This window comes from Anoplophora glabripennis, unplaced genomic scaffold, assembly GCF_000390285.2.
Source record: "Anoplophora glabripennis isolate ALB-LARVAE unplaced genomic scaffold, Agla_2.0 scaffold206, whole genome shotgun sequence".
NCBI classification, from domain to species: domain Eukaryota; kingdom Metazoa; phylum Arthropoda; class Insecta; order Coleoptera; family Cerambycidae; genus Anoplophora; species Anoplophora glabripennis.
Genome location: NW_019416733.1, coordinates 159444 through 185786, shown reverse-complemented (window position 1 = coordinate 185786; position 26343 = coordinate 159444). Strand labels below are relative to the sequence as shown.

At 31.8% G+C, this 26343-nt stretch overlaps 1 protein-coding gene across 2 annotated transcripts in view; it reads left to right on the top strand.

Annotated features, from left to right (window-relative positions):
• The window catches only part of LOC108904704 (transcription factor AP-2-epsilon), a 77670-nt gene that overhangs the window by 35137 nt on the left and 16190 nt on the right, over positions 1-26343 (top strand). Inside the window, exons 1-2 of one of the 2 annotated variants that reach the window (XM_018707345.1) lie at positions 1147-1452; positions 22307-22618. In XM_018707345.1, the coding sequence (XP_018562861.1) occupies positions 1246-1452; positions 22307-22618 (519 nt within the window). In that variant the 5' untranslated portion in view covers positions 1147-1245. Of the gene's footprint in view, positions 1-1146; positions 1453-22306; positions 22619-26343 lie in introns of those variants that run through there. The other variant, XM_018707346.1, reaches the window with a different exon arrangement.

Below are 26343 nucleotides of genomic sequence, written 5' to 3'. Positions count from 1 at the left end.
GGGGATGCTTCATTCTTAAGGTGGAAGAGTTATAGTGCAAATTCTCATGTAATACAAGAAAATACGGGTGCATCGTTGCTAAGAAAATAAACTGGACAGTTTTGGGAGCGATTTGTCATCATTTTCAATGCTTAAAAGTATGTTTTATGTATGTTTACATTAGAACCTTAGCTTGTAATTACAGTTATCCAATAAAATTTCTGAAAACTTAATGACATATATTTTTAACTCATACAGAGTATACAACAGTTTAACACATTTATTATTATAAAACTTATAACCAGTACTAAATGTTCTAATAACGATATGGAATAACAGTTATTGCTATTATTTCGTAAAGGGTATAAAAAACGTTGTATACTAGTAATACAATAATTTAATTAAGAATAAGGTTATAGTCACTATACAACTGTGCTAGCAGTACGCGTTTTATATCCAATATTCACCTGTTTAACTGTCACATATAGTATACAATGGTCTTATAATGGCATGTAGAATTCTAATAAAGAATAAAACGCATTTCTTTCAGTGCACTCGTATTTTGAGAACGCTGCTCAATTGGTTAGTGTAAATAATATTTGATATTATTTGCTACAAAAATTAATGTTTTACTCTAGGGTCTAGGGAATGTGTGATTTAGGTACGTCGGTCGTAGGTACTTTACCACCTTGGAAAAATCATGAATACACTTAAAAAGGTAATTTTTTGTAGAAATGTTACAACGTACCTAATACTGTGTAAACTTTTCTTTGTTCTTAAAGTACTATTTGTAGTTTCGTAGTAAAATTACGTTTCAGGTGTAATGTCGATTTATAAATTTACATTTGAGTGTATTAAGAGAAGAAATGTAAATTCGCACGTTTAATGTGTTGTATTAAAGCAGTTCTACATTACCTATAGTGGAGTGTATCAATGATCTAGTGTGTAATTTTAGATAAAATGTTGACGAGTGTATCGACAGAGACAAAGACCCTCCCGCTGAAGTACCAACAGTCGCCACCCTCTTCCAGACACCTGATTACCGAAACTAACGTGCTCAATCAAACCAGAACGGATTATATAACGAGTCGGCCGAGAATCGAACAGGTAACCGTGCAGAGCAGAGGCGGGGAACACCTCCCCCCTCGCTCGAAATGGTCACTCGCTCGCGGCTACTTGAGACGTCAGTTCGCCCGAAGCCCTCTAACTAGTCAAGTTCTTGCCATATTATGTGCCTTAATTAGTGAGTGAAATTACCGCCGCACAATGGACAGCCACCCGGACTCGCCAGATTCCCTCCCGGGCGACCAACTCACCGTCGACCTCCTCAGCTCGAGGGCCAAAAGACGCAGGGTCCTTATCAACGACGTCCGCAGGGGCGCAACCAGCGACATAACTAACAAAAATAACAACAACGACGTAGACTTCGTCCTGATGGACGACGAGCATCACCACGAGAACGGAGAAGACGAAGTACGTATCTCTCTTTTAAAGGTTATATTCCCTGTTGCTGTATACCCGTCGCGCCGATATTACGGATCCTTTCTTCTACTCAGAAAATCCCACGTTATTGGAAATATCGTAAACTAGGAGCGGATCTGTGGCGGCAAAGTCCTATACCCCGCGGGAGGGTTTCCTAGTTTACCTGGGGCGGCTTTCGAATCTACCTGTTTGCGTTCGCGTCGTGACTGAGCGTTGAGATCATGGTGATTTATTTCGCAAGAATACCGTCCGAGCTGCCTGGTAACTTTCCACGTTCGTGTCGTCGATGAAAATGCAGGGGGTCGCACTTCCAAATAACAGATGATTAATTCTAATCGGATTCAAAACCTAGTTTTTGTTAATGGGGCGGTAAATAATGACGACTTTGGAGAGGTTTTGTTCTCGTGACGCTACTGGGACATGACACGATATTTTTCAAACTTTCGCAGTTCCTGGTACTTATACATCGCTTCTAATGTCTCTATTTCTTTAATCCTATACGATTTTAACTAACTAATGTTCAATAAGTATTTGGTGAAAAAGGCATTTTATACGTTGAAGGAATTCTTTTCAGTTTAAGGTGTGTAGGCTTATGTACGTATACATATTAATGTGCAATATTTTTCTCTAAAGAAAACAAAGATTATTACTGCAGCGTTGCAAGCTGATAGAATTTTAAATTTGAAATATAAACAATGATTCTCCAGTTACTTGTAAAAGTATGAAAATAGAATGTATTTTATAAAAATTATTTTCACTCCTAATGATTTCTATAATATTTCAATATTTAAAAAGTTTTGCCCTCTCTTACAGCTGCTTCTATTTTTATGTAGTTTATTTTACCAAATTATAACAACAGGTTTTTGCCAAAATCTATTTCCTCTCTTGGCGCGGATTGGATTAAATAAACATTTTCAGTTTTTATTCTTAGAGAAAATAATTTTTTATCAACAATTCTTCATAATTTGTGTAACTTAACAAACATGGGTTTGCAATAAATAACTACTTCTTAATAGGCAATAAGGGTAATTAAGGTAAAAAAGCATTTCAGCATTTCTTATAAAGTACTTTCCTATACTTATTGTTATTGAATTCAATATATCCTCTATGCATATGGTAACTTGGTGTTTTTCATAAAATATACCTATTTATTTATATGAATAATTAAAATATTTAAGTAAAAACAGTTTTACATTTTTTCTTGGCATACCTATACCTACCTACCTCTATATCTCTCTTATCCATAACATTTTGCTCTGTTTAATTACTGGAGTCAAGATAGCTTAAATTTACGCATTATTTCGAAATAATTATGAGAAGCGTGCATGGATTTTCCTAAAACTTTTTGAAATTACTTGCAGATAAGTATTAGAAAAAAGTTATAAATTTATTTTTGTACGCTAATTGTTTTTTAATTGTTTAAACAATAATAAATAGTTTTTTTAAGAACATTTAAAAAAAATCGATGAATTTTAAATCGAATTCTTTCAAATTGACGATATAGGGGTTTTCGATGTCGCTGAACAAAAGAATATGAAGTCGGAAAATGAAAATTCAAAACGGCTGATCCAATGTGGCCGACTATTTTAAACAATTTATTTAACAATTATCGACTTTAAATCAAACTCGCTCATATTTGTAATATAGAGGTTCGAAAAATTAAAATTATAAATGGCTAAAGAGGTTTTATTGAAAACACAAGTTTTATTTTTAAAGAAACAAATTTATTACAAAATAATTAATTTTTAAATCTCATCGAGTTCTTGCTCTTCATCAAAAATAACTGGCCAATTAAGGCAATCAATACCAGCACATTAAGAGCATGCTGCAGTGCAAATCAACCCTGCTTTCCTTTAAATACAAAATTACAAAATCAAAATCAACGTCCCCTATTATTTATTTATTCATTAATTATTTTAAAAATGGATCAATATTCATATATAAATATTAAACTCATACATTTACAGGTTTAGCATAAAAGAAAACGAATATAAATACCTTAAATGCAAACTGAACATTATTTGTAATACTATAAAGTAATAATATTACATTAAAGAATTACAAGTGTACAAGAGTACAACCTCACAATGGACAAAATATGTGAACAATACACTTTTTAACACACTCATAACTGCAGCTTACTCGAAAACATAAAAATCATATAAACGCTTTTAAAATAAATAAAACTGTAAGTAACAAAACCGTTGGATTGCTCCCTCAAAACCCTGCAACTTTTGTCCTAATAATTTTTTTGTTTGAGCAGTATTTTCTGAGATAGAGGGGGGTTCCAAACTTTTTGAACACCCTGTATATAAGAGAACATATATTCACAATTTTAGATACAGAACATACGTTTTAAAAATGAATATTAAATCAATTCATCAAGAAACGTATTGCTGTTATAACAATTTTCCACTTATTACTATAAATAAAAAAAATATTTTTCGCTGGATTTACTTTTTTAAGGTCTTAGCTTAATTCTTTGATGGTTTATTAAACAAAAAAATATATTTTTTTTACATTATTTAACATTGTTTAACCTTATTTAACAATAAATTTCACGGATTTTTCATGAAATATTTTTATTTTTTGTTATTTTTTGGTTTTTCAACTATTATTTCAATTTTTTAAGAAAACTAAAATGCACCATCTTAAAGTAGAGATTTTAAGCTTTAAAAAGTGCTCTCATAATGTTTCAATATCACATTTGCAACTATAGTTTTTGATCTATAAAGTATGGCCTAAAAAGTATTATTTGTGATTTTTTAAAATTATTGCATGTGTTGGGCTCAATATTTTTCAAATTTAATTTTTAAGATTTTTTCCATATCGAAATACAAAGTGAAAGATAAAAAGTTCTCTCTTCCAGTAATTTTCGCGAAGTCAAAATCTATCTTGACTCCACTAAATAGGGTATTTTGTCACCTACAAAAATTAAAAAAATTAAATAAATAAGACCTTACTGCAATAGGATCGTTTTCATGGAATTATTTTTGTCTAACTAAAAATTTTACATTAAAAATATACCTACAGTTTAGAAAATGAATCTTCTTTTCTTTCTTTTTTAATAAGTTGACGGTTTAGAGAGCAGGGAAGGGGGAGAAAGGTCAGTTCTAATTTTAAAAACTGATATGGATTAAACTTCTAACTAAAGTATGTGGTATATAGTGGTGTATTTGTTTTTTTGTCTGCTACTTTGTGTTAGACGTTTGCTTTGGCAGAAATAATTTTATAGGACAAATAATGCGTTATTAAAGCAGTCTACTATCACTATTACTCCACTTTTTTCTTATTTTATTCTATAATCTTTCTGGCTAAGGGTTCACCGAAGAAAACATTATCATGAAAATTCATAATTGTTCCTAAACTGGGGTTAGGCACAAATTCTGTGAAAGTTCAACGTTTATATTATGATTGTTTTTACAATTGTAATATTATTACCAATAAATTGTAATTGTTCTAAAAATTTCCAACATTATTCTATGAAAGTTTTATATAATTTGTGTCAATTTCCATGACATTGTTTTCCGTGTTTACTAATTAATTTTCGATTTTTTTCCACATGCGACAAAGATTGTTTCGGATAAAAACTGATAAGATCCGTATGAATCACAAATTGCATGCAAAGCGTTATTTCTTCCATTTTTTATAGATATTTGCGGCATGTATATTATATTATCTTCTCTCTATATTACCCCCGTTTTGTATAATTTGATGCAGCAGTTACTTACTTTTTGTTAAACTAAGGATTTAGGTATATTTTTAGAATTTAGGTAGAGCACCGATAAGATTACTTGGTCCTAACTTTACCTATACCTATTGATAAATTACCTCAAAAGAAAAAAATTAAATAAATCGAATAGAACGTTTCGTTTTCCACATATAGTGTCACATTTATTTATCTCTTAAGATGATTATTGTAGATTAGTGAAACTTGGTCTAATAACTTAAGTAGTTACAATTTAATATTCAATAAGTTACTAAACAAATTCTGCAACCTGTGGAACTTAGGAATATCGCCATTGAGTACTTTGGAAATTGGATACTTGTGTTTAATTCTAGTTGGTGTTTCTAAGAAAAATAGGTGCCTTTTATTTTATTCGAAAAATGTGCCATTTTGGACTATTCGACTTCGAAGTAGTTGAATAAATGGAAAGTAATTCCAAAAATCAGTACTTATTCGTTTGCCAAAAAAATATGTAGAATTTTCTTTGTTAGATATTAATTTTTAAATATTCTGTAATTATGAAGTTCAAAAAAATATCATTGGCGCGGGAATTTTTAAATTCATATTCCTCTAAAATTTAAACAACAATAACCTACTGATGTAAAATTTAAAATTGCTTTGCTAAAGTTTTTTTTAGCTTCTGACAGTTATATTGTATTTAAAATTATTATATTTCTAAAAAATCTTATATATTTTGTAATGGAAACACGTTTTAGAATTATTTTGAATACATTCAACTCTACACTGTAAGAAAAATTGAACTTATTTTCACTCAATTTCACTCAATATTAAATCAATTTCTGTCCACCCGATTGAGTGATATTTTCCTCTATTAGAAAATTATCAAAATACCCAATATTGGCTGAAAATATAAATATAAATTTGCATTTTTTTATTAAAATTTTAACACTCTGTAGATCAGAAAGTAAGCGTTTTTGGAATATAGTATATTAAGGAAATATATCACAAACCACTTGTACTATGACCTCCTGCAAAGAATGCATCGACTTACCCTGTACGTATTGGAAATTTACAAAAATTCTCTAAATATACCAAAACTATACTTACAAAACTACAAATTACAATTTTTTTGTCAAGTTACTGGTAAAATTACAGTTTATTTGACGTGTGCACTTCGGGACACACGCGCGTTTTTTAAAGCATTTCAAAAATTTTTATCTACGCTAGCTACTGACTCCGATGTTCTCATTAAAAAGGTCCGTGAAAAAAAAAACAAAAATTTGATTAAAGGGGCTCGTTTTTAATTAGGTTTCGTTGGCGTACACGTTCCGGACGCGTATTATCGAATTAGACAATGTGTTCGTGGTACACTAAAATATCTTCATGTGTGCTAGTAGCCAGTAGGTAATAATTGATGGGCTGAACCGAGTAGCTTTTAACAGTAATGCCCTCGGGCGGTGCGTGCAGCATGTGCCCCGCGAACTTATTGCCTTCCGGATTTTCTTTGGGCCTTAAGGCGTAATTGATTTTCAGAACGTATATTTTTTACATAGTTTCGTATGAAACGATTTTCTACCGACAATTTTTATATGAAAGCCATAAATACACTTCGGATTTTTAGGCAGGCAAACAATATTTTTGTGTACACTACGATATAAATAAATCATACATTTATCGTATATCTCCCAATATAAGACATAGTTAAAATATCTTACTTTTTTATACAACTGTTTCCCTTCGCTTCCATACAATATTAAAATCGTTGCTCCAGTTCCGAACGAACATTTCGGGCGTTAACTGACGACATTCTTCAACAATTCGCCGACGAAACTCAAGTGAGCTCGTCGTGTTGGATAAATTTTCGACTTTAAGAAACCCCTACAGAAAAAAATGAAGTTTTAATTGGAATACCCCGTATAAACATCAAACTTTAAAAAAAAAAGATTGAAAAGACAGTGTCAAAAGCTCGAATATGAAAAGAACAAGTATTGTTCTTATATACGGCCTAATAAATAATGCAATATTTGACAAAACGATTTATGAAACTGGAATATTTTGTGAACAAAAAGTTCTTCCTACTCATATTGTTTATAGAAATGCTACATTGCACTTTGCGTTAAAAAAAATTGTCAAAGTTTAAGTTTATCATAAAAGTTGCTATGGGAAAAAATGGTGGCAGGTATACTTAGGAGAATTATTTGTCTGCAGTTTTACAGTGAAATATACAATACAAATTTTCAATAAAAGGTTTATTGTGTCATTTTGTGATGCGGACTTTATGAAATTTTGTAAAATTACGAGAAAAATTTACTGTTGTTTTTTTTTAAGGATTTTTAAAAAATAAATGCATTTAGCGATGAAGGTACCTACCATTCCATTCCGCACATATCCTACTAAATAAATAAAAAATAGATTCTCGAGAATAACAATTCGTTGTTAATGCAGTAAAATGTATTTTGTCAATGAAGCAAATTGGAGAAATTCATGTTATTACAGGTCTGTTGAGGCAAGAAACAAAAAGAAAGAGAAAAATTAATTAAAAAAACCTTTGTCCCAAAAAGGATCAGTCAACTATTATTTTTTATAAAAACAGTTTCTCTATACCAATAATCTCACACTGAAAAAGCGGGCAAATACAAATTACAAAATACACATCACTATACAGGGTGTTAATTAAGTATGTATAATAAATTCAACAGTCGATTATTTGAGTGATTTTAAGACAAAAAGTTCATATAAACATTGGTCCGCAGATGCTTCTTTTTCAAGATAAGTGTGTTAAACTTTTGTAAAAAAATTGCTATTTCGTAAATATCTTAAATACCCTTTACCCAATTTTGTTGTAAATTGGCAGTGTTATTTGTAGTGTTAAGGGACTAATTTAACTCTAACTTGATTATATTATTAAATCCAGTGGCGTCCCTTAACGAATATTATTGACAAAAAAAATGTATGCCACTGACTTTTTTTAATTTTGATATATTTTTTTAATTAAGCAACTATAAATACAACTTTTTTTGTCTCTTGAATGTTTTTCGTATCTTGCTTAATTTTTGTAGGAAAAAACAAGTAAAATTTCTAGGTATTACCTACACTCGACGAACATATGGATTGGAAGCCACATTGTGAAAATTTAGTCAGTTTATTATACTCCACAAATTTTCTTTTTAAAAACATTAAAGAAATTTTAACTAAACATCAGTTAACGAACGTATATTATGCTCAAATAGAATCTCGAATACGATATGGAATTTGTTTATGGGGTGACTGTACCTTATCATAGGCTGTTTTTGTTTCACAAAAACGTGTGATTAGAACAATTGCCGGTGTTCCAAATACACGATCTTGCAGAACCCTTTTTGTTGATTTTGATCTCATGACTGTTGCCTCATTATATATTTTAGAAATGTGTATTTATGGTTATAGAAATAGAACAAAGTTTAAAACAAATAGTGATATTCATCACTTAAATACGAGACAAAAGGATCGATTCCATCTGCACGATCAAGTATGTGGAAAATAAGGCCATGATAGATAGTTTTTACGTGTTCATATTTGCCAAAAGTGATGACAGAACAACAAAAATATAAAATACTTTGATTTATTACATTATTTATCGATTTCAATGTATGTGTTGATTATTTTTTCTAAATTTGATTGGTATAGTCATATACTTACAGGTGTCACCATATGCGCCATTGTATTATTTTCTTTACACTTTTTTAATCCGATTAACAACAATATTGATTTCTTTGATCAAGTGTGTTTTTACTTAAAATAATAACAACATAATTAATTAACAGTGAAATTACTTTACTATGTTTTATTATAACAAATGTTGGAAATGATCACCTTCAGCCAAAATACATGCTTCAGAAAACTGTATTAACTGAAACAAGATTTTAACAGTGTTTATTAGAAAATAATTGAAAAACAGTAGTAGGCAATGATTTATCTTTCAAACTTATCAGTTAGTAATAAAATTATTTTATTTCAACAATTGTCTCTGACTGTTGTTGAAAAAATATCAATTATTATTTTTATTATTTATTTGTGTTTTTTACTTAATATAATATTCGCTTATTTAAAAACTACCTAGCGACTTGTTTTCTTTTTGTAGAATTAGGAGAGAAGTATTGTAAAATTTATTTGGCCAATTGTCAAATTTGAAAGATAAAGCCTACTACTGACTTTTGGATTATTTTCTAATGAACACTCTTAAAATCTTGTGTCAGTTAATACGGTTTTTCTTGAAAACTATAAAGTTTTTTAAAATTTAACAAGAGTAAGAAAATTTTTAAAATTAAATTCTGCACATATATATTTTTTTACTCTATTTTAAAGATAACTTCTGAGTGTTGGAACAAAATTATTTATTTACCTTCATTAGTACTCGACTGGCTAAGCACGTCGCCCAAAAGATCCTTTATCAAAAACGATTTGTGCTCTTGCATAGTTCATTTAAATCGAAAACAAAAACACTACCGCATAATACCACACACAAAAATAACAAACAATGACGAAACAACGATTAAACACTAAATAATATGCAGATAATAACTCTAATTGCGATATGGATTAAAAAAAATTGAGGAGGAATCCGACAGACAAAAATCCGAGGGACTGTATCCGTAATAGATACAGAGATTTGATAAACTGTGACATGAGGTGACAGCGGTGGTGATAAATGGGAAGTTTTACGCTCTAAGCGGCGTAACCGCAGCATCCCTAATAGACATCAACCCCTATATTCGCAGACTCCTCCCACGGGTTCAGAGACTCCACCTTTCTTAATCTTCCCTTCAAGGGAGCCACCAGAAGCGTCACGCTTCGCGAACTCTTTCCGCGAATTTAAAAATGTCTTCTGATTGCGTTGGCTGGAATCTTACAAAAAACTGGTTTAGTTTGTTCGTTTACCACTGAGAACTTTTTATTTTCTGCGTTCCTAGTATTTTTGCCTTTTTATTAAAAAATCCCTACACACTGATTTTCCGAAAAAATCGCAGCGGGTCACAAATTACGAACTGGATCATCTCATAACTGATTCAACAGTCAAAAACCTATAGTATTACTGTAAAGTGGGTCTGTTTAATCTCAAAGTGAATTTTGTTCATAAAAAGCAGAAGAAACATGATAAAAACCAATCTTCGATAACATCTGCGTAAAAATTTACGCAGGGAATGTCTTAATAATAAACATAAAACAATATAACCTTTTGCAATGACACACTTACTACAAAATCAATGAAAGTTTGTTCAAAAATTTATGCCATTATATAAAAATTATAATTTTTTTAAAGTATATGATGTTTCACTGGTTTTTGATTCAATTGGGAATTTGTTAAGGTCACTTAAAACCTTAAAAAAGCATGGCTTTATACACTGTTTGNTCTCAATGCTGAACATGAATTTCCACCGAGGTCATGTGATATTACGCCGTGTGATTTCTTTTTGTGGCCTTACCTTAAAAACACTATTTTTGAACTGCCTATTCCTGATTTAAACCATCTGCAGGCTCGACTTATAGACAAGATTCGTGAAATTAACAATACCCCGAGCATCTTAGAAAATGTCTTTAATTCTTTGAGGAACAGGTGTGAAAAGTGCTTGGAACAAGGAGGGGGACACTTTCAGCAGCTGCTTTAATTTATTGTTATAACAAGGAGGGGGACACTTTCCGCAGCTCCTTTAATTGTTTGTTATTGTTATCACGATTATTCTTTAAAATAAAGTCATATAGTCTTTTTTTTCCTCATTTCTCAACACCTCGTTGAGAAATGAGGTTAAGTTGGTCGCTATAAGCTACTCCCTACGTCCAATGTGTCAGAGCCAACTTCGATCACGTTTTTATTCGAACGCTCGTTATAATTGTATTTTTGTGTGGGCCACTGTTGTCCATCATATTGACCATTACTATACATTCATATAAAGTCATATAAGCAAAATAAACTAAATAAATAAATAGATAAATAAATAAATAATTCTTTTGGAAATTATCATTTTTTTATAATTTTTTATTAATAACATGTAACATCTAAATAACATAAAGTACAAATAACACTGCCAAATTACAACAAAATTGGGTAAAGGGTATTTAAGACATTTACGAAAAGCAATATTTTTATAAAAGTTTAACAACCTGTATCTTGAAAACGAAGCATCTGCGGACCAGTATGGACTTTTTGTCTTAAAATCACTCAAATAATCGTCTGTTGAATTTATTGTACATACTTAATTAACACTCTGTATATGTATAGCGCACTTCAAAAAGTTTTCGTCTGTTTTCGTCTTCCGACCTTTTCGTTTTTGATTATTCTTGATTATTTTGTATTTGCCTCTTTCTATAGTTAAATCATATGATGTTTATTCTATTATTACTTCTTTTACAATTTGTAGGCAGCAAGGATCCAAATTCAGAGTAAAATTTTTGCTTAGACAAAACTATTTTCATAAAAATAACCCTCGACTGACGCAAAGATTTATCCAATTAATGTTTTAAATGTTTTCACGGGCGACAAAATACCCAAACAAATAAAGAAAAAACGGAAAACATTACACCGGGGGGATAAGTACGCCTGAAATATTAGGCCTTGTTCATTACCCCCATTAAATATACTTCCAGTAGTTCCAGCTGCCTTCATTACACACCCGAACTCTCGAGTTTAAATTTAATATTATACTTTAAGGAAATTCTAGTGTGATGCCAGAGGTGTAGGTAAGTTGCCCGGAGCACTGTGGAATGCCGTCAGGCAAGTGCACGCCCAGATCGCGGTCCCCCAGGGCCCCACATGATCGGAGCTCTCGCGGTGTCCTATCTTGTAAACATAATGAATGATTGTCTCATCCGAGCTAACAGTACTAATATTAAAACTGTGTTCCAATCTCGCGGACGCTGTATTCTCCAGCACGGTGCTTCCAAATGGCGATAATCTTGCGCTAATACACGCTTCGAAATGTACGGTAATATTGTTTGGATTAATTCGGATTTGACGAAGGCGGTGTTATTATTCGATATACTTAACCGCCGCTGTTTTGCCAACTCATTCACGGAATATTAGAGGTCAAACGTAGATGTGGGTACCTCCAAAAGTACACTTTTGCTATTGCATAGAAAGGTTTTTTTCCTTACTTATTGGGTATTTTGTCACCTGCGAAAACAGGATCAATCAAGGGTTACACAGGCCAACAAGGAAAAAATTCCAGAGATCAGACAATACGTTTCCGAAGGCATTTGGCGCGCTGAATCCGAATCTGGCCTCAGAATTGATCCATCGCCCTAGGTTTCCGAGATATTCTAACCTAAAGGTGCAAAAAACACGTATTTTTGCTATTTTCAAGGATATGTGGCGAAAAAAATTTTTTTCTCAAAACTGAAAATATCATTGGAAACTACTATCTTTCCCCTTCAAAACGCATTTTTTTTATTTGTAAAACGCTTTATTTTTCGCGGAGATACCGTCGATTAAAAATGATCAGTATAGCTACCTTATTACCATGGCTCGACCTATAACACAATATCACTAAGCGCTACGAGCCTTATATGTCAGGAAGGTTAACCCCAATAACCCAAATAACCCAATAACCCAATAGGGCTTGGGATTAACCTTCCAGACATATAGGGCTTGGGGTTAACCTTCCTGACGATTAGGGCTCGCAGCGCTTAGTGTTATTGGGTTATAGGGCTTGAAGTTAACCTTCCTGACGATGAGGGCTCGCTCCGCTTAGTGTTGTGGGGTTATAGGGCTTGGGGTTAACGTTCCTAACAATTAGGGCTAGCAGCGCTCAGTGTTATGGGGTTAGCCATGATGTAATAATATAGCCATACTGGTCATCTTAAATTGACGATATCTCCGCGAAAAATAGAGCTTTTTCCAAATAAAAAAATGCGTTTTGAAGGGGAAAGATAGTCGTTTCCAATGATGTTTTCAGTTTTGAGAAAAATTTTTTTTTCGCCAAGTTACATAACCTTGAATATAGTAAAAGTACGTGTTTTTACACTTTTAGGTTAGAATATCTCGGAAACCTAGGGTGATGGATCAACTCTGAGGCCAGATTCGGATTCAGCGCGCCAAATGCCTTCGGAAGCATAGTGTCTGATTTCTGGAATTTTTTTTTCTGAAATTTTGTCGGCCTGTGTTATCTTTGTGAAGTAACTCACTGAAAAAAACAGACAAATACAAAATACACATCGCTAGTCACAGAATAATTTGAAACACATTTTTCACCCTTTCATAAAATAATTGTGGTCTCTTTTAATTTTCGTTTAATAGTAGATATTATTTTTCTTCTTCAAGATTTTGGCGGATCCCCCATTGAATTATATTCAGATAAAATTCTCGTTTTTCAATGTAATTTTTTGATTAATTTCACACGAATGTTAGTCTAAGTCCCTAAAATAATAGTTGTGTAAAAAAAACCGTTATAACGTTAAATTTGTTAGCTATTTATTCTGCTTTATTTTTCCGATAATAAACCAATATATGAATATATTTTGTTGTGGATGTAATATTACAAGTTTTTTAAGTCTCGCTTTCGACTATGATCATACGAAACATGCACAATATTTTTAAAAGTTTCGCTTTCAAAAAGTACCTAACACACAAATTATTGTTACGATATAATAAACAGCTGTAACACAGCAACTGCGCCTTCACTTTTATAAACAATTTCTCTATTTTAAAATACGTTCCCTCAGTTTTAAGTTTTAACTTGTAAAATCCTATTTTAAAAAATGTTCCTATAATTTCATGCATTTTTATTTTACAATGCATTCTCTTGAAAATGTCGAAAGCTAATTAAACGTGTTATATACAGGGTGTCCCAAAAGTGACGCCCGTTCTTATGGGTTTTGATTAAGGGAACAAAAACAAATCGAAAATCAAGAGTGGAAAATTTTCCGATTGTTTTTCTTTGTTGAGTTATTCAAAAAACTAAAAATAAACATTTGGGCTGGGTTATTAAATATTTATGTAGTTCAAAGCTGTATTTGCTGTATATGTTTTTAAATGAAAACTTATACAATTGCCATTGCTGGATGACGTTCCGTTAGTAGTTAGACTAAATTATTGGTTTCAACACGATGGAGCTCCATCACATTATGGTTTACGAATATAAAATTTAGTTATCTGAATCGAAACCTCCGGGATAGATGGATTGGAAGAGGAGGACCATGGCCTCCTATAGATTTTTCTTTTGGGGTTATTAAAAGAAAAGATTTATAGTCGGTATATACGCTGCTGTCGCGTTAATAGACCAAGAGATGCTACAGAGTGTTCATGCGTCAATGTTGAATCTTGATAATTTTTGTCTTGAAGTAGAGGGCAACTTATTTGAATACCTTTTGTAAAAACAATTTCTATTATTTAAGCACATTATGGTTTTAGTTTATGTTTTATTATTAAAATGTTTTTCTCTATCCTTTTCAGGTTAAAATAATTCCTATAAGCACACACCTCAGTTTTGAGAAAAAAAATGGATTTTCATTTTTTTAGTTTTTTGAATATTTTTTTGAATAACTCAACAACGGAAAACAATCGGAAAACTTTCCACTCTTGATTTTCAATTCGTGTTTGTCTCCTTAATCAAATCCCAGAAGGACGGGCGTCACTTTTGGGACACCCTGTACATAAAAAAAATTAGTACGTATATGCCCAGTCGAAAGAACCTTTTTCTATTTAGTTTTATTTTATGTTTTTAACCGTTTTCGAGATATTGGCAATTAAAAACCACTTTTCTCGGCATAACGTCAATAACATCTGTAAATCTGATTAATCCTACAAAATAACTTTATATACTCTAATAATTTTAATACCGTATATTTAGAGTCAAGAATTTCGGGAAAGATTTTCAATTGATATCTGATAAAAGTTTTTCCAGTGGCATCAAAACATTGGTATTTTTTTTGTGAAAATAGCGGGCGACGTGAAGAATAATAAATTTTTTTTAACATGCATTTGAATGACACTGAACTGAATCTCCGCCAAGTATTAATTCAATGAAATAGTGGTCAAATACGGGTATAGGGCTATTGTTGGCAATAGAGTAACGGTTTTCTCTGTATATACCTACAGATACAAAATACCAGAACATAGGTAGTCTCTAACAGGTGTCCGCTATTCAAAAAATAATTAAATTTGATATCGCATCTTTTAACAAAATTACGTAATTCCCAGCTGAGTTTATATAAATAATATATTAATCAGGAAGGTATAATTCACACCAAACATGAAGTTATATAAAAGTATAACATAAGGTGCCAATATTTAATATAAATTTAAGTCTCTCTACAAAAAAGTACAGTGACTGTATACAATAGGTACAGTGGCGAGAATAGAGTGTATCATTTTTAATTGGTCCACGTGATTTTAGCTGCCATGTTGCATCCAGTGTCAAATTCATCTGTGATATGTCATGATTGTGTCAGGAGCATTCTTATGGTGTATTCAATTGTTTTATTTTAATTTTGGTGAATATTAGTGATACAATATTGGGTATTCTGTACTAAGGGACAGAAACTTAAAGATTATTTGTGGAATTACTGTTTTTTGCTACCTACCGGTATTTACTCTAATTTAATCCTCTTTATAAATGTGTGTTTTTCTAAAATAGGGTTCCAAACTTCTGCTGCGTTTATAACTCATTAAAATAAGCCAAAAAGTTCCTATTAACATGTGCCCCAGAACGCACTCTTAGAAAATTATATGCCCTTAAAAGGGCTCAAACAAAACTGTTTTTTTTTTTCAAATAAATTGCAGTTATGAAGGATCCGATCATTTAATAAATAATTTAGGACATAAACTAAGACTATTTTTATTAAGCGTTGTGGCAACGTCAGTCTTTTATTTGCCATGGTAAACAGATTTTTGTAATTTTTGGCCTAATAACTTAAAGAGCAGAGTAATTTTCAAACTCAATTTACTCGAAAACCACTGGAAATATCGATTTGGTCAAAGATAATATCTTTTTACATAAAATTTTATAAATCTGTAGAGAAAATTGTAAAAAAATTGAAATAAAAAAAATTACGGGCCGAAAACCCCCTTCACCAACCTAAATGGGACGCATATGATTTGCATGTCGAAAGACGGAGTAGCCCATGTTATTTAACGTAAAAAGTTATGTAAGACCCATAATTTTTTTTTTCTATTTATTTGCGACCATTTTGTCAATAACAGAAAAAAAACAGTTTTGTTTGAGCCCTTTTAAGGGCATATAACTTCCTAAGGGTGCGTTTTAGGGCACATGTTAATAGGAACTTTTTGGCTTATTTTAATGAGTTATATACGTAGCAGAAGTCTGGAATCCTATTTTAGAAACACCCTGTATATTGCTCAAAGTTAAAACACAAGCTGTGTACATGCTGTTGGTTCTAAAATGCCGATTTATAAAACATTTTCAAAATTTAGCGCATTTAAGAAATTTAGATAACTTTTTTGCAATGGAGCGGTATTTCATTTCTTCTTGCAGGTGGAAAGTATTTTTACAAAATTTTTTGCGATTATATCTTCACAAAACTTAAGTTTAAAAGAGTTTTTCTTAAATGGAATGTCTGGTTTAAATTTAGATGTACCAAATTGTCATCAGATCGAAAATAAAATTGTTAAAAGATTTATTAGAAGTGGATCTTATTTGTGGAAGGGCGAAATGGGCGGTGACTATTAGACGCCTTCATTATGGCCATCTTTCTCTATCGCACGGATTTCTATGACTTTCTTTATCGCTCTCACGTAACAGCCCATTTACCATGGGGACTTTCCGACCCTGTATATTTATCCTCCCCTATTGCACAAGTAGATTCTACATTCATACATTATTTAAAATCACTTTCCAAGGTAGTTATTTGCGTAAAATTCCGTGCGTGAAATTTATAAGAACAATACTATTTCTACTTAATTTATTTTTTGTAAAAGTTACTTTTAATTTGACATTGGATGCAACATGGCGGATGGGCGGGATTTAGTCGCTATCGTCGCCACTGTCTTGTATAGAGCCACTGTACTAAACAGTTCCTAAAACGTCATCTACTGTGCAACTATAAAAATACTTCTACCGTTTTTTTCCCCAAATATTACTTTACACAAATAAGTGGCAAGGGACAGAGTTGCTGTAATGATTTATAGTATTACTCAAGTGACGCTTATTTTATCACCTGTCAGTTAAATTTTTGACATCTGACATTTCTAAGAAATCTCTTAAGTTCGCTTATGCATATGCATTTGTCGCCCATCTCTAAGTAACACGCAATTAAATTAAGACGTTAGTAGAACACTAAGCATCGGAATATGCAACGTAAATTCTACATACTAGTATGTATTACAACAACTAATAAACATTAATTTATCCATAAAAAATAAATTCCATTTATTTCAATGAATATTCAATGTAGGCATTTAATATTATCATCTGCATACTATTTGTAAATAGTTATTTACTTCATTATAAAAGGCAATGTAGGAGCCATTAAAAACGACATAAAAAACTTTCACGACAGTGTTATTTATACATAAAAGTAAAGAAGTACTGTAGTATTTACCAAGAACTGTAAAAATAGATGACACAAAGTCAAGAACACCTCACTATAATGATTCACCCTGTAAATTTCCGTACTCGTAGTATATGTACACCTACCTATAAAGAATGTGGAAGCTAACGAACCTGCTTACAATTTACCACAAGAATCAGACATTCATATCTATTTTTTTAATCGGAATTAAATACCTGATGGATAAAAATCTTATCTCGATCTATTAAATCGATAACAACTGATAATATTCGATCGTTACGATACGACAGCCTACTTCATGATGTTTGAAAGAACTCGACGAACCTTATGCGAGATCAGCGCCTTATAACAATATTTTTTAGAATTTGCTACGCTGGCAACTTTCTTAATTTAAAAGGAAAACGTATTTCTTTTAAAATTCAGGAAATAATATAAATTGGGATCTATTATAACTTATTGTTACCGAAATACCCTATTTTTTATTTTTTTTAAAACAATGTTTTTTTAATGTTCGGCTCTCCATCCACATCGATATCAAAAACTATGGTGACTTTAAAATAACACGTAACACGTCGCTAAGTCATACAAAAACAATTTGTTTTATTAAATTATTTTCCATTGTCTCTCTATAATTGGTTTTAAAACTGTAACAACTGGCAACGTTGATAGTGCACTAATACAACTTACCACGATAGCTTCGAGTGGGGTGTGAAGGAGACGGAGGGGGGGGGGGACAATACTTACTGTGTTAAGTAATCATTGCTACCAATGATTGAGATACTTACTTGTAGATATTGAATAAAATCGAGATAAAAGCAGGAAAAAAAACTGTTGAAGAGAAGATTGGAGAGCCACAACCTCCGCACACAGTTCGAGGGCATCAACTAATAGACATAGAGAACATGGCATAAAACATACACTGCTCTTTTTGCAAAGAACTTCTACGTATTTTAGATTATCTAGAAACTGTGATCACGAAGTTATTTGTGTGGGAAAGTTTTAATATTATATTTGGTTACATGCATAAGTGGCATACTGCTATGATGCACTTCTGTGAATACAAATGTTCCTTACAAGGGTTTAAAGCGATTGCAATTTTGATTTAATGTAGTATTATACTGTAATACGATGTTATTTCAACCAAAATATTCTAAAAAATATACTGAAATTATTGATAATAATAATTTATTTATTTTCCGTTAGACAATTACAATAACTGTATAGGAATAATCGGTTCTAAATAAAATTACATTAAAAGTAACCCTAACAATAACAATAAAAGTTGGACACACTCCTATCACCAATTTAGTCTTGTGCATAGAATTAATTTATGCCATAAAAGCATCTGTCGACAAGGTATTTTTTCAGCTAAGATCTAAAATAATTTATATATTTTATCTCCCTTAAATACCGTGGAAGTTTATTAAAAATTTGTACACCAATGTAGTCTTATAAAATGGTAAATAAAATTATTTTTTTTTTGCCTAGTATTAACATTATGAATATCTTTAACTAATTTATAGTCACCAATATTCNGGGGGGGGGGGGGGACAATACTTACTGTGTTAAGTAATCATTGCTACCAATGCTAAGAAAAATATTCTTTATGAGTAGAAAGTAAATAGATTGAGATACTTACTTGTAGATATTGAATAACATCGAGTTTAAAATACTTATAATATAATTATATATTTCCATCTTTTAATTAATATTTTTACCCAATAGAAACTTGGCAACAGCGCACAAGTATGCCTAGTTTATTATTTCTAAGTTGGTAGTCCTTGTCATGTATATAGGTATACGATGCTATATGATCGCTCGCACAGCTGATTGTTTTAAACTATAAAATGTAGGATGAAGAACAGTCGGTAGAAAGGAAAAGTGACCAAGGAAGGTATGAGTGCTTGACAATTAGAACAGAAAATAGCAAAAGCAGGAAAAAAGCAGTTGAAGAGAAGATTGGGGAGCCACAACCTCCGCACACCGTTCGAGGGCATCAACTAATCGACATAGAGAACATGGCACAAAGCATACACTGCTCTTTTTGCAAAGAACTTCTACGTATTTTAGATTATCTAGAAACTGTGATCACGAAGTGATTCGTGTGGAAAAGTTTTAATATTATTTGGTTACATGCTACTATGATGCACTTCTGTGAATACAAATGTTCCTTACAAGGGTTTAAAGCGATTGCAATTTTGATATAATGTAGTATTATACTGTAATACGATGTCATTTCAACCAAATTATTCTAAAAAATATACTGAAATTATTGATAATAATAATTTATTTATTTTCCGTTAGACAATTACAATAACTGTATAGGAATAATCGGTTCTAAATAAAATTACATTAAAAGTAACCCTAACAATAACAATAAAAGTTGGACACACTCCTATCACCAATTTAGTCTTGTGCATAGAATTAATTTATGCCATAAAAGCATCTGTCGACAAGGTATTTTTTCAGCTAAGATCTAAAATAATTTATATATTTTATCTCCCTTAAATACCGTGGAAGTTTATTAAAAATTTGTACACCAATGTAGTCTTATAAAATGGTAAATAAAATTATTTTTTTTTTGCCTAGTATTAACATTATGAATATCTTTAACTAATTTATAGTCACCAATATTCTTAAAAATATGCAATAAAAACACCAGTAAGCGTTAAAATCTTACAACCTTTAAATATATCTCTACACGAATAATATCTAAAAACGTCAGCTGCACATCTTAAAATTCTTTTTTGTGCTAAAACACATCCGAAGCCAAGGAGGAGTTACCCCAAAAGATTACTCCATAATCCAGTCGTGATCCTACCTGCGCATGGTATAAACATATTAGTTGTTCTTTAGATAAGATCGGTTTCATATTTCTATAGTACATTGTGTAACGAGTGGGGACTTTTCCGAACAAGTTGCACATACTGTTTATATGCTGCTGTATTTTTTACTTCTTGTATTGAAAGTTTATCGTACTTTATAAATAAAAAAAAATCAAAAAACATAGATACTTCATTTGAAAATTTCCCATTTTATTTTATTATTCCAAATCGAATTACACAAATAAACACAAGTTGAATGTAATCCATTTCTAATGACTAAGTTGTGTACCGAAACGTTTATTTAAATTTCCCGCCACCTATCATCATTCATACTCTATTTCGCTGTTGCCGTTACTCCTTCGCGTTTTTTACTTGGCAGACGACAAGTCACAACTTTTAATACTTGATAATTTATTTCTCTGTGAAATGTGTGATAACCTACTTTTTTTCTTCTTCTCATCTATTAATTAATGATTCAGGTAAATGTCTATAATTCGTTCGTCCTACCATTTGCTTTTTTTTCACCCGTAATCCGATTGTAAGGATACGAATCATATTATTTCCCATAAGAATTTATGTTAAATATTCAAATTTTTGGCATTAATTAAAAACAAATCGATAAATAATTCGAGAATAATTCACAGAATTTGATTTCGCACTGCAAAAATAATATATCTCAATAATACGACATTGACTGCATTTTTTCGTACCTAGTATATCGCCCCGCGCCGCCACTGCTTAATACAGTAATGTTATACAAGCCATTTTTTCCGCGACCGAAAAAAATCGACAAAATATAAATCCTAAACTCAGCCTCGTTTTTTTTTTTCAGGAACGGCTCACCGCAAGCNGATTACTCCATAACCCAGTCGTGATCCTACCTGCGCATGGTATAAACATATTAGTTGTTCTTTAGATAAGATCGGTTTCATATTTCTATAGTACATTGTGTAACGAGTGGGGACTTTTCCGAACAAGTTGCACATAATTTCTTGTGATATGTTAATTTTAAAATGAAAAATGATATTAAAAAAGTCATTATTATTTATCAAAATGCATATGATTGTTATATGCGCGGTGATGCAAAGTATAAATATTTAATTGTTTATATACTGCTGTATTTTTTACTTCTGGTATTGAAAGTTTATCGTACTTTATAAACAAAAAAAAATCAAAAAACATAGATACTTCATTTGAAAATTTCCCATTTTATTTTATTATTCCAAATTGAATTACACAAATAAACACAAGTTGAATGTAATCCATTTCTAATGACTAAGTTGTGTACCGAAACGTTTATTTAAATTTCCCGCCACATATCCTCATTCATACTCTATTTCGCTGTTGCCGTTTCTCCTTCGCGTTTTTTACTTGGCAGACGACAAGTCACAACTTTTAATACTTGATAATTTATTTCTCTGTGAAATGTGTTATAACCTACTATTTTTCTTCTTCTCATCTATTAATTAATGATTCAGGTAAATGTCTATAATTTGTTCGTCCTACCATTTGCTTTTTTTTCACCCGTAATCCGATTGTAAGGATACGAATCATATTATTTCCCATAAGAATTTATGTTAAATATTAAAATTTTTGGCATTAATTAAAAACAAATCGATAAATAATTCGAGAATAATTCACAGAATTTGATTTCGCAATGCAAAAATAATATATCTCAATAATACGACATTGACTGCATTTTTTCGTACCTAGTATATCGCCCCGCGCCGCCACTGCTTAATACAGTAATTTTATACAAGCCATTTTTTCCGCGACCGAAAAAAATCGACAAAATATAAATCCTAAACTCAGCCTCGTTTTTTTTTTTCAGGAACGGCTCACCGCAAGCGGACATGGTTCCCTGACGCTGAGCAGCAGTTCTCCGGGATACAGTGCAAGCGGTTCCAGTGCACACCACAGGGGTTCCGGAGGCCTGCACCACACTACGGCGATGCAACATCAACTGCCACAGCCCGACTTCCAGCCCCCGTACTTCCCGCCGCCGTTTCACCATCCGCCTAGTCCACCCCCGCAACAACACCTGGATTACCTCACCGACCCCTACGGAGGACTCTCGGGACTTCATCACTACAACCAGCTGGGGCTTCGACCGCGAGAAGGTGACAGCAATCATACGCACGTTGTAAGTTTCCTTCGAGCAGTATTTAGGCTTATAGTATTTTTACTATTTTTGCAATGTTTTCGTGGTCATACAGCAACCACATATACCACATTGAAAACTAAAGTAGATAGTCTAATATTGTAGAAGAACTTTGCAGTTTTCTATAAAATAAACCGGGACAAAACAGCAAACACGCCATTTACCTCTACTTATATCTAGTATGTAAGTCAAGAATGATCCCAGGGGTTCTCAAAAAGCTTTAACAATTTTTTATTATTTTAGCAGTAGTTTACTGCTAATTCTTTGGAAAATCTCGAAAAACATGATAAAATACGTTCAATATTAAACTTTCCTTCGAAATGGGGCAAAAGAATTTTAACCGTGCTGATTAGCATAATAGACTGTTTTGGTTTGGGTGAATCGTATATCCACGGAGATTTTTGGCTTTTTGGCTTTCAAATATCACTAGAAATGAAAATTTTTCTATGCGCATAAAAAAAAACGTGGGCTTAACTTTTGGCGGCACAATATGTTNCTTGCCGTAGTTTATGAGATATTTGCGAAAAAGCTTATTTTTTACGGTTTTTTGACCTTTTGACCCCTTTCCTGACCACCTAGGTCAAAAATTTTTGCGGATTCAGATTTCTGAGGGTCGAAAACATATTTGCGCCCAGGTTTGATCGACAGAGGAAAAATGGAGGTTCAGCCTTCATTTCAATGGACTAATACAAAAGTATGCTTTAGTGCCAAACTAGTAGGCAGTGAGTCATTCTCAACATGTAGACCCTTGCAATGGGGAATTCGATTCCAGGGGCGTATCATTTTACAAGGAGAAGCTAAGGTAATCGGATTTTTGTAATTTTTTATATTTATGGTACGTGTAGTTTGACCTTGAATAAGAATTTTCCCGAAGTAGTTCGATGCAACGTTCATAAATTACCGAGATAATCGATTTTGAAGTTTTACCTGACAGCTAAATCCACTAGATGCGACACATGCCATTTTTTTTTTAAACCTATCATATGGTTTTTGTTAGAAACCTCGTATATTTTTATTATTACAAAAACTAATATATTTTCGTATTCAAAATATCCTCAATTACTAGGTATAAACACCGATAAGAATTGTTTATATTATCGGCTTCACACTTGAGCGGGGAACGCCCTAACACGCTGACAAGTTAAAATTCCTTTTTCTAACTGCGATTCATATAGTTAGTTGGTTATAGACCTTCCTTTGTATATGACAGAGCCACACAAAAAGTGATTATTAAATAAATATTAACAGAAAAATAAATAAAGAGTTTTATTAAAAAGTCCCATTTCCTGACATTTTTTTATTATTTTTCTCATCTCCAAAATTATGAACGAACGAAATATAATAACTACTTATGTATATGTAGGAATATTATTCAAATATTTAATAAAAATGCACAATTGGTTGATAAACAATATTTATGATGAATTAACAAATGTTTCTTAAAAAAAAAACAAACGAGGTCAGGTAGGTTTTTTATTTTATTTTTAGTATTTGACATTTTACGCAGAATGATAGTTATCATAGAAACATGGGAAGCAGAATTTTTTTAAGCATCTAGCATGTCGTGTAATGTTATGTTTTTACAGGCGCATTTTGTTTTCAAAATATCGACGTCGAAGCAAATTTCGTTAACATTTTGAAAGATTGTTCTTTCATCACACTGTTTCGATGCTTCTCTGCCCTTTGTGGAATTTACCGAAACTTTTTATGCCCGAGCAGGTGTGTTCTGTAAGCGGTTTTTTTAAACACGGAGGACACAGGACGACCCACACAACCTAACTCAAAATGTTAATTAAACACTTGAAGAATATTCCTACATACAGTTCTCGTAATATTTCGTTTGTTCATAATTTTCGAGATCAGAAAAAGAAAAAGAAAGGAAGCTAGATGTTTAAAAAATTTCTGCTTCTCCTTTTTTTATGATAGCTACCATTCTGGCTTGTGCCACACTGTGTAAAATGTCAAATACTAACATAAATATAAAATAAAAAAACATCCTACCTGACCTCGTTTGTTTTTTTTTAAAGAAACGTTATTGTTAATTCATAATAAATATTGTTTATCAACCAATTGTGCATTTTAATAAAATACTTGAATATTCCTACATATACATAAGTATTTATTATAATATTCCGTCTGTTCATAATTTTCGAGATAAAAAAAAATAATAAAAAACCATGGTGCGTTTTGAAAAAACAAAAAAAAATGTCACGCGACGGACTCGAACCAACGATCTTATGACTGTCAGTCCCAAACGCTACCAATTAGGCCACGCTCCCAATTGAAGAAAATGTCACATCTAGTGGATTTAACAATCAGGTAAAACTTCAAAATCGATTATCTCGGTAATTTATGAACGTTGCGCCGAACTACTTCGGAAAATTCTTATTCAAGGTCCAAACTACACGTACCATAAATATCAAAAATTACAAAAATCCGACTACCTTACCTTCTCCTTGTTGGTATTTTTGCAATGTTTTCGTGGTCATACAGCAACCACAGATACCACATTGAAAACTAAAGTAGAACCGATGATTGTCTAATATTGTAGAAGAATTCTGCAGTTTACTATAAAAAAAAAACGGGACAAAACAGCAAACACGCCATTTACCTCTACTTATATCTAGTATGTAAGTCGAGAACGATCCCAGGGGTTCTCAATAAGTTTTAACAATTTTTTATTATTTTAGCAGTAGTTTACTGCTAATTCTTTGGAAAATCTCCAAAAACATGATAAAATACGTTCAATATTAAACGTTCCTTCGAAATGGGGCAAAATAATTTTAACCGTGCTAATTAGCATAATAGACTAGGCGGTACCTGTTTTGGTTTGGGTGAATCGTATATCCACGGAGATTTTTGGCTTTGTGGCTTTCAAATATCACTAGAAATGAAAATTTTTCTATGCGCATAAAAAAACACGTGGGCTTAACTTTTGGCGGCACAATATGTTAAAAAAATTTGAAAAACAACATATTTTTCTTCCTATTTAATTATGTATCTTATGGAAGAGGAAAAAAATGTTTGTAATTAAATTTTCAAAATTTTGCACAGCAAAAGCCAAAGCCCTTCGATACTTACAAATTTAATCACATATAGAAGGGCTCTCAAGCTTTCAAACGTTTTTTTGAAAAATTCGAATTAGAAGAGCTCTGGCGCTTGTTTAAACATTGGTCGAATTATTGTACTTATAAGCAATTAGAATAACTTTGTGAATATTTAATCAAATCAAATTTTTTAAAGCAGGTTTTGAAAGTTATTGGAAAGACGCTTCTTAAAAAGAACATCGATTGGTCAATTAGTTACGTAGTTATAGGCGATCAAAGTTAACCGTCATTTACACTAAATGTACTGCGATATCCGGGCTAGTTTTTCGAAAAATTCCTTTTAGTCCAGTCGGCAGAGACCGAAAAGTTACTGTTGGTGACATTTCCTTGATAACTCGGAAATAACTACACAGGAATACTTTAAATGATGAGTACAATAACAGGCTAATTTGCTGACAAAGTATTTAATCAGGAAAAAAGTTATTAACAATTTAATCGTGAAAAAAATTTGTTTTAATAGTTTTCTTTGAATAACTCAGCGGGATGACTTTGTACGAAAAAAATGCTTAGGACATGATTTTGTTCGTAATAAAAATAGCTACAAAATGGCGGTGGTCCGATTACGAAATTTGCAATAACAAAGCCGTGAGATTGAAAAAA